The 18187-nt window shown below is 35.2% G+C and overlaps 1 protein-coding gene across 3 annotated transcripts in view; it reads left to right on the plus strand.

The window, feature by feature from the left end:
- Positions 1-9768, plus strand: part of LOC129245949 (neuropeptide CCHamide-1 receptor) — a 49306-nt gene extending 39538 nt beyond the window's left edge. For 2 of the 3 annotated variants that reach the window (XM_054884404.1, XM_054884405.1), the window contains 3 exons: positions 2682-2819; positions 6256-6417; positions 9208-9768. In XM_054884404.1, the coding sequence (XP_054740379.1) occupies positions 2682-2819; positions 6256-6417; positions 9208-9385 (478 nt within the window). In that variant the 3' untranslated portion in view covers positions 9386-9768. Of the gene's footprint in view, positions 1-2681; positions 2881-6255; positions 6418-9207 lie in introns of those variants that run through there. The other variant, XM_054884406.1, reaches the window with a different exon arrangement.
- Positions 9769-18187: the final 8419 nt, after the last annotated feature.

The raw sequence follows: 18187 nt of genomic DNA on the forward strand, positions 1-18187 counted from the left end.
TTATAAAATTGCATATGCATGTAAAACTTACATAAATAACTTCTTTACTAAATGAAAATAAATTTGCGTGATGGAAATCCTTATTTTGACTTTTACGTGCTCCATGGCTTGTCTGTTTGAATACTGCAACTGTCTCGGTCACAAGTGTCAAATATGATTGACCTACGACGCTATTTGTCAAAATTATAAATCTTCCGATAGGGTGATTCATTTTGAGCCACCTTGTATGAATGCTGGATGTTCAGTTTAGTCACTTCCCATCAGTATATTTTTATAAAGGATTTTAAAGTATAAAAGAACTAAATTAAAAATATCAGTCTTAAATGCTTTTACTTTCACTTTACTATATTAATATTCTCCATATTCAGAACAAAAAGGATATATCCAGATATCGAAAAAAATGTTTCCTTACTCTTCGCCAGTACTAATAATGTTAATATACAATAATATTTTTTGAAGAATGCATCTTTATATAACCTTTAAATTTCCTAATAAATTATTTTGGAAAAAATATATAAAGGGTTTTCCAATAACAGGTATTATTTTGAATAACCCGCTATTTCGGTAGATGTCACTTTTGAAGCTGTCATTCTTTGATATTTGACGAGTAGAAACTACGCCATTCATAAAAACGATACACGCTTTAACAACGCACTGAAATTATTAAAATTCACTATAAAAATGGTGAAAATTTGGCAGAGACGGTTCGTAAAACTCGAACATTTTTGGGTCATCGTGAAGCACCTTGTCGGACCGCAATACAGAAATTGGTAAACAAATTCGAGCTGTTGGGACAAGCGATGTGAAGAATAAAACCCGTGCACGTCGCTCAAGAACAGCCGAAAATATTGCTATTGTAGCCGAAAGTGTGGAAGAAAACCAAGGGTTGTCCATTCCTCGTCGTTCCTTGGAATTAGGCATTCTACAAACGTCATTACACCGTATTTTGCATAAAGATTTGGGGCTTAAGGCTTATGAAGTCCAGTTAACACAAGAACTCAAGCCGGCCGGTCAACAACAACGTCGTGTCTTTGCTGATTGGGTCATTGAAATGAACGAAAATGATCTGGAACTCCATCGAAAAATCATTTTGAGTGATGAGGCCCATTTCCACCTCGGTGGCTTCGTCAACAAACAAAATTGTCGGATCTGGGGCTCAGAAAATCCAAGAGTTATTGTCGAAAAGCCTCTCTATCCTCAACGTGTGACTCTTTGGTGCGGTTTATGGTCGGACGGAGTCATTGGACATTACTTTTTCGACAATGAAGCTGGAGCAACAGTTACGGTAGATAGATTGCGCTATAGAGAGATGTTTAACGATATTTTATGACTGGAGTTGGATGGTATTGATCTGAACAACGTTTATTTTCAACAAGACGACGCTACGTGCCACACAAGCAACGAAACCATTGATCCTTTACGGTAATAACACCTCTTATTGGAAAACCCAAACATATATACATACCTGATCTTGGTTCTTGTTGCTATTTCATAAAAACGTAAAAACAAAATGTTTTTTCTTTTCGCCAGAACAAATATAGATTTTTTATATATCCCTTGCGTGCACTTTATGGCACGAAATGGTAGAAAAAGTTTGTTCTAACAGTGGCCACCCCGAGTGTATTTCTGCCATCAAAAATATCCTCATAAAGAATATCTGCCGTTCGGAGTCGGCTTGAATCTGTAGGTCCCCCATTTGTGGCACAACACCAAGACGCACAGCACAAATGGGAGGAGGAGCTCGCCCAAACACCTAACAGAAGTGCGCAGTATCAAAAGTCTTGTGTATTAAAAACTGTCAATCAAGTTAAAAAGCAAAATTTATAAAGCTGTGGTTAGACCTGCAATGATGTATGCCCTAGAATACTGGCCACTGTCTGCTAAACAGGAACAAAGAATCTATGTGGCGGAACTGAGAATACGGCAATGGGCATCGGGATAAGATAAGCAATACACACATCAGAGGTAGCTATCATGTGACTCCAATAATTGAGAAATTTATAGAAAATCGCTTGCGCTGGTTTGGGCACATAACGAGAAGAATGGAACAGCATGGCTCAAAGAAATAGGTAAGCCTTTAAGCCTAGGCTAAGGACTATTAAAAACGATATGCAGCGAAGCGAAGTCAACGAATAGACAATCCAGGGCCGATTAACGTGAAGATTGCGTACGAGGAGGGCCGACCCAACTAGGGAACCATGGCGAGGACGAAGAAGATGTAATAGGAAAAAAGTTAAAATATTTATTAACGTTTTTATAGAAAAGAAAGAAGAGCAAAGTTGTAAGTAAAAACGATTTTTTTAATAGCTGGATCCACTTTCGCTCAATATCCATTTTATTGAAAATTTCGTCCTTTGAAATCTTATATATTTAATTGATGAGAAAATGAAGAACTGACTATGCAATTTTACCATATAAACTCTATTGTTTCACATGCATACAAAATGTTTCCTGCGTCACTTTTACCTGTGCAAGGTGTACTCTGTAAAATAAGAAAATTATTGCTCCTAGTAGAAATCCAACTACACATCTGAAAAAAACGTAATATTCGCCTATAATTTATTGGTCCGTAGAAAATTCTTAAAATACAGTATTTTATTATGTAATATCATTTATTCCTATCCAATTTTCATTAACACTTGTCTTTGATTTCTTTTATTCCTTTTCTTCCTCTTTGCAAGGCCAACCGCCCAGGATGACTACAACTCCTTTTGGCACGTCTTGCGCATCGTCGGCTTTTGCTTATCCTTTGCCAATAGCTGCGCTAATCCGGTGGCTTTGTATTTTGTGAGTGGCGCCTTCCGCAAGCATTTCAATAGGTATTTGTTTATTCACTACAATGCAGACGCATAACGAACAGGCATCTCCTGCCCAAACGGGGTAAGGAAGTTGCAAAGAATAACAATTTGATAGCAAAAAGACAAATGAACAAATCAAAGATTTTCGATAAGAAAAATAAGATATTTACGAATTTAAAGAGAGCAGATTTGGACTGAATTAGGAGATAATATAAAAATAAAGAATAAAAATCGACCTATATATATACGAGTACACTGCAATTGTGAGAAAATTAAAAAGTGAAGGTAGAGAAAGCATTGAAAAAATGTGGTTGCCAATCGTCCAAATACTTAGCTCAATTTATCGACGGCAAGAAAATCAAGGATTTGGTGCTCAAAAATAGTTGATAGACCATTAGCGACACTATTACTATTGTTGGCATAAAGTGTGGGTTAAAATAAAGAATTTTTGAAAGATTATTTATGGCGCGGACACATTTTGTCACATTAAATTCCTTTGAAAAAGCTTAACGTTCACAATTAAATGTAAAGATACGACACATTCATGAAGCGCATCATGGTTTTCAGAAGGGACTTGGATCCATTTTTATGACTCGAAACAACCGACTATTACACCGGAGCGAATATCGTGCCCAAGTTGAACAAAGACTAAAAAATTGCACCATAGTTGCTCAAAACTAAAAAAATCAAAGATCCGCTAATAGCTTTTCTGCCACAAAGCCAAATTGTAAATAAGGCATATTATCTGATTGTTAGCATAGTTTCAGTGAAGCCATACGCAAAAAAATAGTCCATTTATAGCGTATAATATTTTTTGGACATTTATGAAGGGAAATGAAAGGAGCAGATTAAATAATACCTATCCATAAGCTTTTATACCAAATTTACGAAATTCCCATGGGAATTTAAGGTTAATTTTTAAAGCGTTGACGGGTCGGGTAAATATTAATTAAAAAATATTAAACATGTTTTTACTTTTTTAACCATAGAGCAAAAATAAGAGAGGGATAGCATCAAGAAAAAAATGTTCCCCCCATATTCTTATATTTACTTCATTTACCTCAGCTTAACTTCTGTCTATACAAAACATTACTCTGGGAGCACCGATTACGGGCCAGGGAAATCATTAAAAATTGATGCCATTTAAACTTGACACATAAAACTTATTAAGCTAAGCGCAAATTACTGTTTACTAATCGTGGCTTTGATAGCTGCAGAAGGGAGTGGCAGAACGGGTTCCAAGACAAAGAAGTTGGCTTCAAAGCCCATCCATTTGAGTCGTAAGTCTCGTTACCCACATGTCCCGAAACCCATGCTAACATCAGGATATTATGTCTAGCGGCGTAGTTCTGCCTGGATTTACAGGACTCAACTACCCTTGAAGTGGTTGGAGGGCTGTCTAAGGACATGAGCATATCTTTGCTGCTGTCCCGGGATATACATACAGGTTTGCCTCTCCATCTGTTTTCCACAACAAAGTTCATTGCTTCTTGAATAGCATACACCTCCGCTTGAAATACAGAGCAAAGTGTAGTTTTGTCTCGCTGGATTCCACGTAGGCATCAGAGCCCAAACCGTGTTTGGTCCTGGAGCTATCCGTTAAAATGCGAAAACAGCGCTTGCGGGGCTCATTTTTAGAGTTTGAGCAGAATTGAGCCTCTGGTAGCACTAACTGTGTCTCTTTTCAAGTGCGACTCCTGATGGCATGGAGTCAGGAGGCATAGAGAGGATCGTGGTTCATGTCATCTCTTTTGTCCTATGCCGGACAGAAGCCGTACAATACCCATTGTGTTTCAGCCTACAGATCGTCCGCCAAAAGATTTGATGGTAAATCGAATGGCGGCCTCATTTACCACAGGTCGGGCAACTTATCAGTCATGCCGAGAAGGTGAAGCAGCTCTGACAATAAGGGCCAACTGGCTCAACGCTGGCCAACATTAATCTGATTCCCTGGAAAGTGAGATTCCATCAGCAAGCTAAGCGTCTCACTTTGCCTCTCCGTGAAGGAGCCATCAAATTTCCTAAGTGACCCCAGCTTGACAGTTGGATCCCTTTTCAGGATCCTCCCCATTTTCGCCGTGTCACTCAGAGAATCAATACCGCTGCTAAGAAACTCTTCGATTTCCTGATAAACTACTTGTAGTTCTTCTAAATATGACGGTATCGCTCCCAGTCCTCAGCAAGATTAGTCTTAAAAATCCGAGTTAGAACTTTCTCGACTCACGCCTCAACATCTGGACCTCTCGATTCCACCAAGAATCGGGAGTCCGGTCAAGGAGAGGTCGTGTTGGACAGACTGACTCAAAGCATTCAGTTAAGGCAGTGTTTAGTTTCACAACAACCGCCTCAATGCATTGTTCTCTCCGAAGTCTTGGTGGCGTCACGTAAAAGCCCCGCAATACCCCCTAAACTCCTACCAGTCTCTTTTTCGGGGTTTCTAGAGGGCAATGGCATTTGTGCCTCCTCGCCACACTGAAACTCAGGTCTTGGCAACGAAATTGCTCAAGACTCGTCACAGTGAGATTGGATGATACTATAAGACCAGTTCTAGGTCTACTCGAATTCCTGTCATATAATACCGTGGCTCCTTCCAACGCGCTAAAGCCAAAAAGGCGCCCCCTAAAGACCCAGACCTCTTTCACTGTTGTTAGGCTTCTTTTACTGTCTTACGTATGAAAGAGCCTATAGTTTTATACTGCCTACAGATGGTTTTTTATGAAATCTTTTTCATGGCAGAAAGGCACTCGAAAGTTTGCCATTAAATGTCGAGGGATGGGCGCTCTTAGAATCAATTTTTTTATACTAATTTAATATTTCCTCTCCTCAGAGGACCTCAAGCCAGGGGCCACCAAAGAGTAGGTATTCTTCGAAAAAATTGAATTGAAAATATTAAATAAAAATAAAAAAAGTACAACCTAGTGGATGCAAGTAGGAGCGTTAGTTTGCCTTATTCGAATTTTTCATACAATTTGGATACAACAACCTCATATATCAAAAGAATTCTATCATAAAATATTAAATCGATGGAAAAATTACTTCTGGAGATCTTGTAAACTGTACTCATTATTTTTGTTAAAATCGTGTGTAAAATCGTGTTGTAAAAAACCTTTATACAACAGCTGATTGAAATCAAACTCATTCTCTAAAGCTCTTGAAAAATGTCATGAACGATGGTGTCTATCAAATTGAGCGTATTCGTATTGAGCAATAAAGTAAATTGTAAATCATAATCCTTTTCTATCTGAAACCTACTTCATATACTTGCCAACATTGCAAAACCGTTGCCTACACTTTGGCGCACTACTCGTCTACATATTCCTCTAGTGCCTTATAGGATAAAAAACTTTGTACTGCATATATATTTTTTTACAAACCTTTTTTGAGACTTTTTGTTTGATTTCGGTTTTTATGCAATACTTTTTTCGCTGTTCCTTTGCACATTTCACCTTTTTTCCAGATACTTGTTTTGTCAAGGGTCCGGCGTACGGCACAAAAAACGACACCCACACAACGATACCCTCTGCATGCATCGTGATGCATCGCTCACTAGTACCGCATCAAAGCGCTATTATTCTTCAACTCGACGTTCAACGTGCCACCATCATAGTACCACACGAAGGTGAGTGATTTAAACGATTATCCTGCAGTAAAACCTAAGCCACAATCGAACTTTATATAGTCTTCGTGTAACTATCATTTGAACGCTGCAGAGAAGGGCAGCTGAGACTTTGCACTTTTTTATTTGTTGCAAGTAAAGCACTACCTAAAACATGCCCAAAAAATATTCTAGTTAAGTCCCATAGCTGTTTAATGTTGCAGGGTACCCATCGAATGCTTGCTGTGCCATTTCCAATAATTGTAACCAATCCTATTTTTGTTGAATGGCAGTGTTTTACTTCTAGTTTTATATAAGTATTTTTATAGTTTTACTAGACAAACTCTTACCAACAGTAAAGAAATTAACTAAATACTTAACAAATTTATCGCTATGCCGTCATCAAGAAAAATGTCTGCAAAACTACTGCTTGAATTTTTCGCACTTTTTAAAACAATCTTAGATGAGTCGCTAAAGTATACCATTAGAAATAAAGATCAATCAGTGCATGTCAATGTTGAAAAGTAAGAAAGCAAAAACAGCTTATTCGATTGATTACACCATATTCTGAAATTATTACTTCATATTCGTATTCATTAATCGCAAAAACTCTCGAATAACGAGTATCAAATTAATCCTATAAATTAATATAAAAAAAAATTGGATGCACCATTTTGTTTTTTCAATTTGAGGCAGAAGTCATTCAGAAGGTATTTGGCGTATTCTTTTTATTTGAAAATGTGTGAAGAATTAAAAATTGAGGATGGTTTCGCATAATTTTCCTTTGCCTGAAAAAGTATTGGCTTACGTATCGTTTATTATATAAATTTATACATATCGGGTATTTTTTAAGAGTTTGAGAACTTAAAATGATAAAACAGAAATATGGCTGGAATGATTTTTTTATTATAATCAGCTAGAGAATTTCATGGCATTTATGTTTTGAATATGATATGCCGCATATGTCCGCCGCGTATTTGGTGTATGGTCCATTCGATCAGTCCAATTGTTGACTACTTTTCGCAATAAATCTGAATAATAAATCTAAACGAGTGAAAAATGCGAAGCAAACAATGGTTATTTAGCTTCAATTCTTGCACGAGCTGTATTTTATAGTAATCTGTACGTAAACGTAAAATTTTCCACGTAGTCGAAGGACAAAGGCCAGCAAGTTAAGAACTACAAGAAGCGACATTTCTACGCCTTTTTTAACACTTCGCTCTATGAATTTCGCGAGCAGATTTTTTTTTTTTTTTTTAAGTAAATTTCCACATTTTTAAGCGGATTAGGGGAATTTTCGATGGCAACATTGCCGAAAAACGATAGTGTTAATTTGTATTGTGAATGGAAAATAATCAAACTTTTAAAGAAAAGCACAAGAAAAACGGAATTCAATGTTAATTTACACTAACACGTACATACATAAATTAGATTAATTGTGTTGATATTTCGGCGCAGTTTGAGAAATTGAGACGATTTTTTTTAATAAATAATTATTTTTTTAATGTCAGGGCAGCTTATACCCACATTTGTTGCCTGAGATCCATCTTTTACCGACAAAACTGTCCAATAAACAAATCAGCTATTCACTAATCCGCGTTACAATCATGTCACAATAAATTTTAATCAGAATTAACTGCGTCGGTAATCCCGTTTGTCTACGTTATTACTGAGCGGAAAGGTCAACACACATTGCCATTTTCAACTATCAGACGATAGTTATCGATATTGTGCAGCTGAAAAACACCCGCTATAAAAAAACAAGTTACAATAAAGCGGTTCAAGTATTCCAGGCCAATAGATATCGTTTTACAATTATCAAGTCAATATCGATATGACATCGCAACACTAGAAATTCTTGTGTGTTACGAAAATCGGACTATTTGAATGTTCGCTGGAAGCCTTCGTCATGACATTTCAACGCATACGAGTATACTAACTCCAAAATAAGTTCCAGCAAAAAAAACTACAAAATTCAGTTTGCATTTCTTAAAGCTTTGTTTATAAAAAAATTTTAAATCTTCAGTCTTGCATAAAATATTGAACATTTTTAAAATAATAATAACACGGTTTTTTACTGAGTATGGATCTGGTTTTTTTTTATTGTATATCTGGAAGTCAAATAATAGCAGTTAATGTTCCCTTAAAACTCAAAACTGATAGGATCGAATATTGCACATTGCATACAAAGGCCCAAACGACGAAGGTGGAGCGCCCATCACGTACCGCCATGCCGCTCTCAGCACATTTGACAGAATCGCTGTGTGTGTGACCTCACGCTTGTGCCATTTATTCATGTATTGTTAGTGTAATTTCTACTTCTTTCATTCATGTTCGCTTTTTTTTCTCGTAACTGCAGTCGCGTCTCTCTAATGAACACAAAAAGCTTAGCATCATCAAAGCAGATATCTACCAATCCCAAAGCCATCATAAAACATTCCACAAATTTTTGAAAAATGTTGCAGAAGTGGCAGTTCTTGGCCGGGCATAAACCCAGGTCGTTCCCGTAACGTAGAACCGACTGTATAGGGTCCTATGGGTAGCTTTAAATGGCAAAAGAAAACCGAAGGCTACTGATTTTGAAACTATGCACAAGTGGTTCTATTTGTCGAAGTAGAAATCAATAGTCCATAGGACCAAATAAACTTTGCATTTTTGCACAGCAAGCATTCGATTATTTTCTGTAATTTACTGTTGGCATTACCTTAGCGAGGCACCTTAGGGGGCTTAACTGACTACATTTCATGGATATGTTTAAAAAAATGTTTTTGAATTTCAACCGCTTTACACGCGCAAACCCTTCACTGTTTGCAGCCGTTTACAAGAGACCACCATTACCATGATGGCGAATGGCAGTCACAATGGCGGCCCGCCCACCGACATCTCGGACGTCGCATTAGCCAGTGAGTTCTGCGAGCATTCGCATCACTACCAACAACATCCGGTGCAGCCTACACATCAACAACAATATCGCCAAATCTCACTTATGTGAGAAAGCCAAACAAGGGGGCGCAGCCACCAATCTGAGGCAGATACAGTTGTAGCAACATCGAAAGCAAAAACAACAGCCACTTGTCCAAATATAAATGATGGGCTTGCAACAACTACAACTGATGCAGTGCTGACAAGGTCAGAGATGCCTGCAAGTTGTATCGAGATGAGCGATTTAACTGTATTGAAAGAAGAGTTGCCCGAAAGGGCGAACAATTTGAAAGCACTACACGAGCAGGAGCAACAACAAAAGTTGCAGCAAAAAAATAAGAATAAACAACGTGGCATACATTTTCATCTGTCGGTTTCACGCAAATTTAAAAGTTCTGCCGCAACTTGAATGCAACGAATTAAGCCAAAAGAAAAATTTTAATGTGGAAAATAGCTAAAAGAATTAAACTTATTCTAATGTAAGTTGTATATAAATAAATAAAATATGTACTAATATAATAAAAATATATTTAAAAAATAAAACTAAATTTAAAAAATTAAATGGAATTTTAACAAAGTGAATCCCACATGATTTTTAACACGGTTTATAACTTTTGTGGTTTATAACTTTATCAAATAATATATGTAATATACTTATATATGTAGATATAATAAAATCCCAAAACTATATGTAAGAGTTGAAAAATTCTGGAATAAAAATTATATTTTGTGATTTTTGAAACACTTAACAAAGGCAGATTTATACAGTAAATATAAAAATATATTTTAAAAGCGTATAAAAACGTGGTCTGCTTGCATTGAATGTAAACTTTGTAATATAAAATAGTATCTATATGTATTTACCCTAAACTAATAAAATGTGCGAAAACAGTTTGTAGCAACTTCTATGATTGTTTAAATATAAATAGTAATTTTTAAATGTAATTTTTTTTATATATTTAAATCTGTCTCATTTCTAATCAATATTTTGAACTTTCAGAAAATTTTCAAACGCATTAAACCAAAATAGAATTAATTAAAATTTTAGTGTAATATTTCCACACGTAGGAATAAGCAATTATAGGCCAAAAATGTATTTATCGATGCATATCGATCGTTTGCTAAGAAGAACGTCATAACCTGAACAATTTTAGCTTCTACTTGTATGCAATGTAAAACATGCATGGCAGTCACTGATTTGTAAATGATTTTTTGAAAAATCCCTACACAGCCCAAAAAAATTCCCTACTTTTCCCTACGCTTACAAAAAGTTTTCCCTATACAATTCCCAACATTTTTTCTCGTGTGTTTACACTATAATGAGGCACTTGCAACGTCAAATTGAATTATTTGCTTAAGTTTGGGACTTGATGCTATTTTGACACTTTATAAAAAAAACAAATTTTATTTCAAATATATATAAGTACACATATTTATTATATTAGAAACACAAATGTAAAGAAAAATTCAGCAAAAAGCCTAAAAATTAGACTTTTTCATTACATTCAGTTCTGTTTAAAGCAAGGCAGAGTTTTTATATTTTCAGAATCCGGTGAAGAACATGCTAAGTCTTAATTCGAAATTTCTGGAACCATTTGGTTTACTCAATTTTTTCTTAAAAAACTCTGTTTATTTTATGTGTCTTTTTTATTGCCTTCATATTTTTTTGGTGCATTTCTGACTCGGTGTGCTTCTGAGAATCAGAATTGCCGCAGTTCAAAACTTTGTCGCACGCAGCGCATTTTCATTTGAATGGATCGTTAGCCACAACGACAACGTCAAGCGAAAAAGATCGTGGTCGAGAAGCAGCGAACCGACCCAAACCATCGCCAAGCCCGGATTGACCGCCAGGAAGGTTTTGCTGTGTTTGGTAGGTTCAAAATGGGGTCAAGTTCGTTCCGTTTGGGCAGAGAATCGCAAGCGTTGATTAGGTCCAAGAGATTTTTTTGCGTCAACACGTGTGGCACCCAAACATCTAGCATCTTCGACATCAACTACACCAGGAAATCGCTTTAAGGGGTTACGCCACTCTAGCTACTGTAAAAAAAGCAGTTTTTTAAGGATTTTTTTTACATTGAAAGAAAGGTGCTAGGAAAAAACTTTTTAAGTATATTATTAAGCATGTATTTAAGTGTAATTACAAATATTTTTATTGAAAAATATTACAAAATGGCGCCTTTGGAGTGAATCTCTGAACGCGCCCTGCGAAAAAGGCACTTCACGGCACGCAGTACAACTGACGTAAATGTCCACCTAAACCAAATTAAAAAAATTCTTCTCAATCGACGTGAGTATAGCTGTAGAAATACGTACGGGATTTTAGAAATATTGAAATTTGTGTATTTTGCAGATGTTTGAAGTCAAAAGTAGAATTTTTCATCTAAAATGGAACCGTTAATTGTTTATAAAAATTTTTCTAATTAATTAATAAAAAAATCCGTACGTATTTCAGTGCGGAATAATGTTCTAAAGATCCTTGTACAATTACAAGTAAAAGTATTAAAAATTGTTTGTGTTATGCTGCGTGCAGTTTTGAAAAATCACGTTTTGAGATAAACACGGTTTAAATTTGAATAGTCGTGTCAGAGACGTCAGAGGCGCTCGCGCAAAAGTGCGAAATATTAGAGATAAACATTTTTTTCACGCATAGGACTTTTTGTTTTATATTCTAAAGAGTTTAAAGCATCTTTTAAGCAAAACAAAAAAATTTCGATATTTTGAAAATCCTAGAGTGGCCTAACCCCTTAAACGTAAAAATGTATTTTCTTCCTTTTAATAATTATTATTGCAAAATATGAAAATTTTCCACAATCCGACATTACTGTGTCCAAAATACTTGGATATTGGCTTGAGGTTTAATCGCGCGAGTGCCTAACTTTTTTGGTCGTAGCACAAATTCAAGAGGTAACTAAATGAAAAAAAAAAACATTTTTTGGGCCATTCTAACGTAGGTATATATTTATGTACATAAGTGTGGAATACATTGTAACTTCATTATTATTTCTACTATTGTATGGTACTGCATAATTATTACCAATTAGTGTTAATAAAAAGTGTAAAATGCTAAATTTAAAAATTCAAAATAAGTAACTGTTGAAAACTAAATAAAGATGATTATGTTGGCACTTTTATAGTATTTCACTTAAAGGCTGCGTTGTATAGTAAATAGTAAAAATAGAGTTGGTAATGAGATGCAAATGATTCATTGCTGAAGACTAGCAAAATTTAATAATGCGACAATAACCGCAATCGGAGACAGGCAAGTTATTGATGTAAGGTAAGTTTTCAATGAGGCTGGCGAAATCCAGCTTTGTCGGCTGGAGGTCATTTCCAACCACCTAAAGAAGGTGCAACAGATTATTATTGTGCAAACGCTTGCGATGGTCTGAATTTGATAATCAAATACTTAATACGAGTAATGTCGGCAAGTATGCGTTCAGACAATATTTACAGTTGCAGAATTTCTCAGTGATCATCATTTATGAAAACCTTTAAAAAAATGTTGACCCTTATTTTTAAAATCTGGAAATTTGTACGAGTTTATCGTCTTCGGCGTTGCCTGTGAAAATATTGGCTTAAAATTTTCTGGAACACTTAACCCTTTAATTTAATTTTTTTAATAAGTTTTTATTATAGCTGTTCGAGAACGGATCAAAAAATCAAATTTAGGTAGATTTTGCAACTGCAAACAACAAACTCCGTTAAATTTTGCTATGTACCTGTAAGTCGGAGGACAGAAATTTATTTGAGGTCTTGTGTTTCTTAATAGCTTGAGAACTTAAAATTATAATAAAAAACAGAAATATTGCTGCAAAGATTTTTTCTATAATCTGGTAGATAATTTCGTGGCATTTTATATGATATCTGGCATATGTCCGCTGTGGCTACGGAATTACATAGTTCATTCGATCAGTCCGATTTTTGACCCCTTTTGCATTTGCTGTAGCGGATGTTTAGCTGAAAACAAAGATTTAGTCAGCATGGCTCACCGTAAACGGCATTTCGAAAGAAATAAGGACCGATGAGAACAGATTTATTTTATTCAAAGGAAATTTCCACAATTTGCTAAACTGCCGAGTGGACTTCTACAACAACAACAACCACTTGGTAACCCTTTTTCTCTTTTTGAGAGTTTAACAAAGCGCGCCAGTCGTTCCTTTCTCGTGCTAAACGGCGCCAATTAGATTCACCAAGTGAAGCCAAGTCCTTCTCGTCCTGATTTTCCAACGCAGAGGAGAACTTCCCCTTCTTTGCTACCACCAATTAGATTCACCAAGTGAAGCCAAGTCCTTCTCGTCCTGATTTTCCAATGCAGAGGAGAACTTCCCCTTCTTTGCTACCACCAATTAGATTCACCAAGTGAAACCAAGTCCTTCTCGTCCTGATTTTCCAATGCAGAGGAGAACTTCCTCTTCTTTGCTACCACCAATTAGATTCACCAAGTGAAGCCAAGTCGTTCTCGTCCTGATTTTCCAATGCAGAGGAGAACTTCCTCTTCTTTGCTACCACAAGCTTGTACCATATGGAATACTCTCAGAGACGGAGCATTTGTATCCATTCGGACGATATAACACAGCCAACTATGTCGTCTATGTCTATGTCGTCGTAAAGCTCATACAGCTCATTGATCTACCTCCTACTATAGTCGCTATTACCAGATTGCAAATCTTCTACAGAATCTTTCTCTTAAACACTCCTAGTGATGCCCCTTTGGATATGGCCTTCGTCCAAGCTTATGCGCCATGCGTAAGGATGGCCATGATGAGAGTCTTGTAGAGTGTTAGTTTTGTTCATCGAGTCCTCTCACTTTACTAGTCAATTGCGTGCATAGTCCAATACTTATAACACTTTTTGGCAAGCGAGATTCTCTCAACACTGTCAACAGTGAGTGATGTCAATATCGTCGGCATACGCTAGAAATTGTACGTTCTTACAAAAAAAAAAACTTAAAACCTTACCAAACAAAAATATCAACTCAATATTCCACAAATTAGTTACCTTCAGCCAAAATGTTAAAACTTAAACCCCCCAATGAAATATCCGACCCTATGGACCAGTACTATTTGGGAATAAATTGGATCTGGGAGACATCATTTTTCACAATTACTATTATTTGTTCGTGTCGAGTCACCACTTGTCGACAGTGTAATTTTTGTTATGTTAGAAGGAGGATACCCAATTTGGTTTTATGAAATGAAATACTTTCTTCAATAAATGTTTGATTGTTAGTTGATAATAATTGCAGAAGAGGCAAATAAATGTTTAGTTGACATTGAGTTGGTATGAGTAAGTGAATTTTGAATGCCCAATTTTATTCGTTCATATTTATATAAATCAGATCTTATGATAAACTCTTTGTGATTGAATTTGAGAAAATAATTTTTTTTAATTATTTTTTTATAAAATGCGAGGAAAGTGGTTTTTTGAAGATTAATAATCATTATTTCCGGTATTTCAACTTTTTCAAAAATTAATAGTGACTCTTTCGGCGTATTTTCACATTAAAATTTTCCTATTGAAACTCATTCTCAATGTGTACACGCTACATTTTCGCCCATTTCTGCCAGCTTTGCCTTAAGATCCAGAGCACTGCGGTCTATCTTTCGGCAGCTTATCCAAGTGTGAATCATTTGAAGAACTTTTTTTTTGTAGTAGACTGCATTAATATACATTCCAGATGAATATGCTTGCTTGTACCATGACTTTCAAGTTCATATCATATGAAGTAACTCTCCGCTTCGTTATGATCAGGGAGAAAAATGAGGTAGCCTGTTCTGTGTAAACATCTCTTTTCGCGTTCGACGATAGTCCAACTGAAGTTTAAAATTTAGAGCTTAGAGTTTTAATTTCAAATTGTTTTAATAATATTATTACCTATATTAATATAGAAACTGCTCTTAGCGAGCAAATACCACCTACTACTCCGCCATCAAGCTGACAGCTATAACTATAAGTGACCAGATGAAGTGTGGTAGCTGTTTATCCACACGTCCTTTCTAAAGATTTTTGACGTGATAACGTCTTATAATTCGATTTAACAGGCTGCACGCACGAAAAAATGTGTCGTTACCTTGCTCATTACTGTTCATATGTAGTTACCTTGCTCATATGTAGTTACCTTGCTCATATGTAGTTACCTTGCTCATATGTAGTTACCTTGCTCATATTAGTGTTACCTTGCTCATATTAGTGTTACCTTGCTCATATTAGTGTTACCTTGCTCATATGTAGTTACCTTGCTCATATGTAGTTACCTTGCTCATATGTAGTTACCTTGCTCATATTAGTGTTACCTTGCTCATATGTAGTTACCTTGCTCATATTAGTGTTACCTTGCTCATATTAGTGTTACCTTGCTCATATGTAGTTACCTTGCTCATATGTAGTTACCTTGCTCATATGTAGTTACCTTGCTCATATTAGTGTTACCTTGCCCATATGTAGTTACCTCTTGCTCATTGCATTGAATGAACTGCAAGCGAAAGAGCGGAAGGAACGACAAAGCAAACAAAGCAAACGAACGGCAACGTTCGACATCTTGCTCTCCCCTACTTAAGTGAGCGTATATATGTATGTATGTATATGCGCATATGTACATATATAAATTCACGTATTTGTATTGGCATATGCCTTCTTATTGATTATTATTAATTTGATTTACTTGAAGAATTTAAAATAAAACCAAGTTTGTTAATAATACCTGTTGTTTTAATGTTATTATTATTATTTTTTTATTATATCTGAAGGAAAAAATGTATGGTAATATAATATTTACCATATCTATACTAATATTATAAAGAGGAAAACTTTGTTTGTTTGGTTGTAATGAATAGGCTCAAAAACTACTGGACCGATTTTAAAAACTCTTTCACCATTCGAAAGCTACATCCTCCACGAGTAACATGGACTATATTTTATTTTGGAAATAGGGCTCGAGATATAGGTCAAAACGTGGACCCGGGTAACCTTGGGATGTGTATGTACAATATGGGTATCAAATGAAAGCTGTTGATAAGTGCTTTAATACGGGGTAATTTTCATACCTATTGATGACTAGGGTCTGGAAATAGATGCCAAAACGTGGACCCGCCGTTTCTTTGCACCGAATTAAACCAAACTTACACACATTGTTAAGTATGTATTGAAGATGGTTTCCGTATTGTTTGGGTACATATTGGTAGATATGGTCTCGAGATATAGGTCAAAACGTGGACCCGGGTAACATTCTGATGTGTATGTACAATATGGGTATCAAATGGAAGCTGTTGGTGAATGCTTTAGTTCAGAGTATTTCCATCCGTTCCGTGACTAGGGTCTCGAGATAGAGACCAAAACGTGGACCCTAGAATGTGTTTATACAATATGGATATCAAATGAAAGCTGTTGATAAGTGCTTTAATACGGGGTAATTTTCATACCTATTGATGACTAGGGTCTCGAAATATATGCCAAAACGTGGACCCGCCGTGTCTTTGAACCGAATTAAACTAAACTTACGCACATTGTTAAGTAGGTATCGAAGATGATTTCCGTATAGTTTGAATACCTATTGGTAGATAGGGTCTCGAGATATAGGTCAAAACGTTGACCCGGGTAACCTTCGGATGTGTATGTACAATATGGGTATCAAATGGAAGCTGTTGGTGAATGCTTTAGTACAGAGTATTTTTCATGCCGCTCCGTGACTGGGGTCTCGAGATATAGGTCAAAACGTGGACCCGGGTAACCTTTGGTTGTGTATGTACAATATGGGTATCAAATGAAAGCTGTTGATAAGTGCTTTAATACGGGGTAATTTGTTATGTTATGTTATGTTATGTTATGTTATGTTATGTTATGTTATGTTATGTTATGTTATGTTATGTTATGTTATGTTATGTTATGTTATGTTATGTTATGTTATGTTATGTTATGTTATGTTATGTTATGTTATGTTATGTTATGTTATGTTATGTTATGTTATGTTATGTTATGTTATGTTATGTTATGTTATGTTATGTTATGTTATGTTATGTTATGTTATGTTATGTTATGTTATGTTATGTTATGTTATGTTATGTTATGTTATGTTATGTTATGTTATGTTATGTTATGTTATGTTATGTTATGTTATGTTATGTTATGTTATGTTATGTTATGTTATGTTATGTTATGTTATGTTATGTTATGTTATGTTATGTTATGTTATGTTATGTTATGTTATGTTATGTTATGTTATGTTATGTTATGTTATGTTATGTTATGTTATGTTATGTTATGTTATGTTATGTTATGTTATGTTATGTTATGTTATGTTATGTTATGTTATGTTATGTTATGTTATGTTATGTTAAAGTATATGTTATGTTAATGTTAACTCATTCTCTATATCCATACAAAATATGTATCAAACAAATAAAATTAAAATTTTCTTTTGAAAAATGCAACCATTCAATCAGTATTTTCTTATGACGTTATCACGTTAAACTATCGTCAGTAAACCGACTTTGCAGACAACCTCTTTTTATCGAAATTACTCCAAAGAACCGAGATTTTAACTGTATATACTACTTGAAAGAAGAGTAGTTGAGGTTTGAATTTTCCCATATTGCGTGTTTTAAGTAAAGTAAAGTAAAGAGTAATACTTGTAGAAGCAGAAGATTCGTAGACGACGTAGATGACGTATTAAGCTTCCGTTGTTTACTATTTTTATTAAAATCATACTTCATCTTTCCACCTAGACAGCGAAAGCCTCTGGAAATTTTCATGCGGAGCCTTGTAAAAATAAATTGATATGAAATTTTGTTTATTATTTATTTATTTGTTGCTTACTTAATATATCATTAATTACTTAAATAATTTTTTATTAATATATTACATATTATATTGTATT

Source organism: Anastrepha obliqua, chromosome 4, assembly GCF_027943255.1.
Source record: "Anastrepha obliqua isolate idAnaObli1 chromosome 4, idAnaObli1_1.0, whole genome shotgun sequence".
Lineage (NCBI taxonomy): Eukaryota > Metazoa > Arthropoda > Insecta > Diptera > Tephritidae > Anastrepha > Anastrepha obliqua.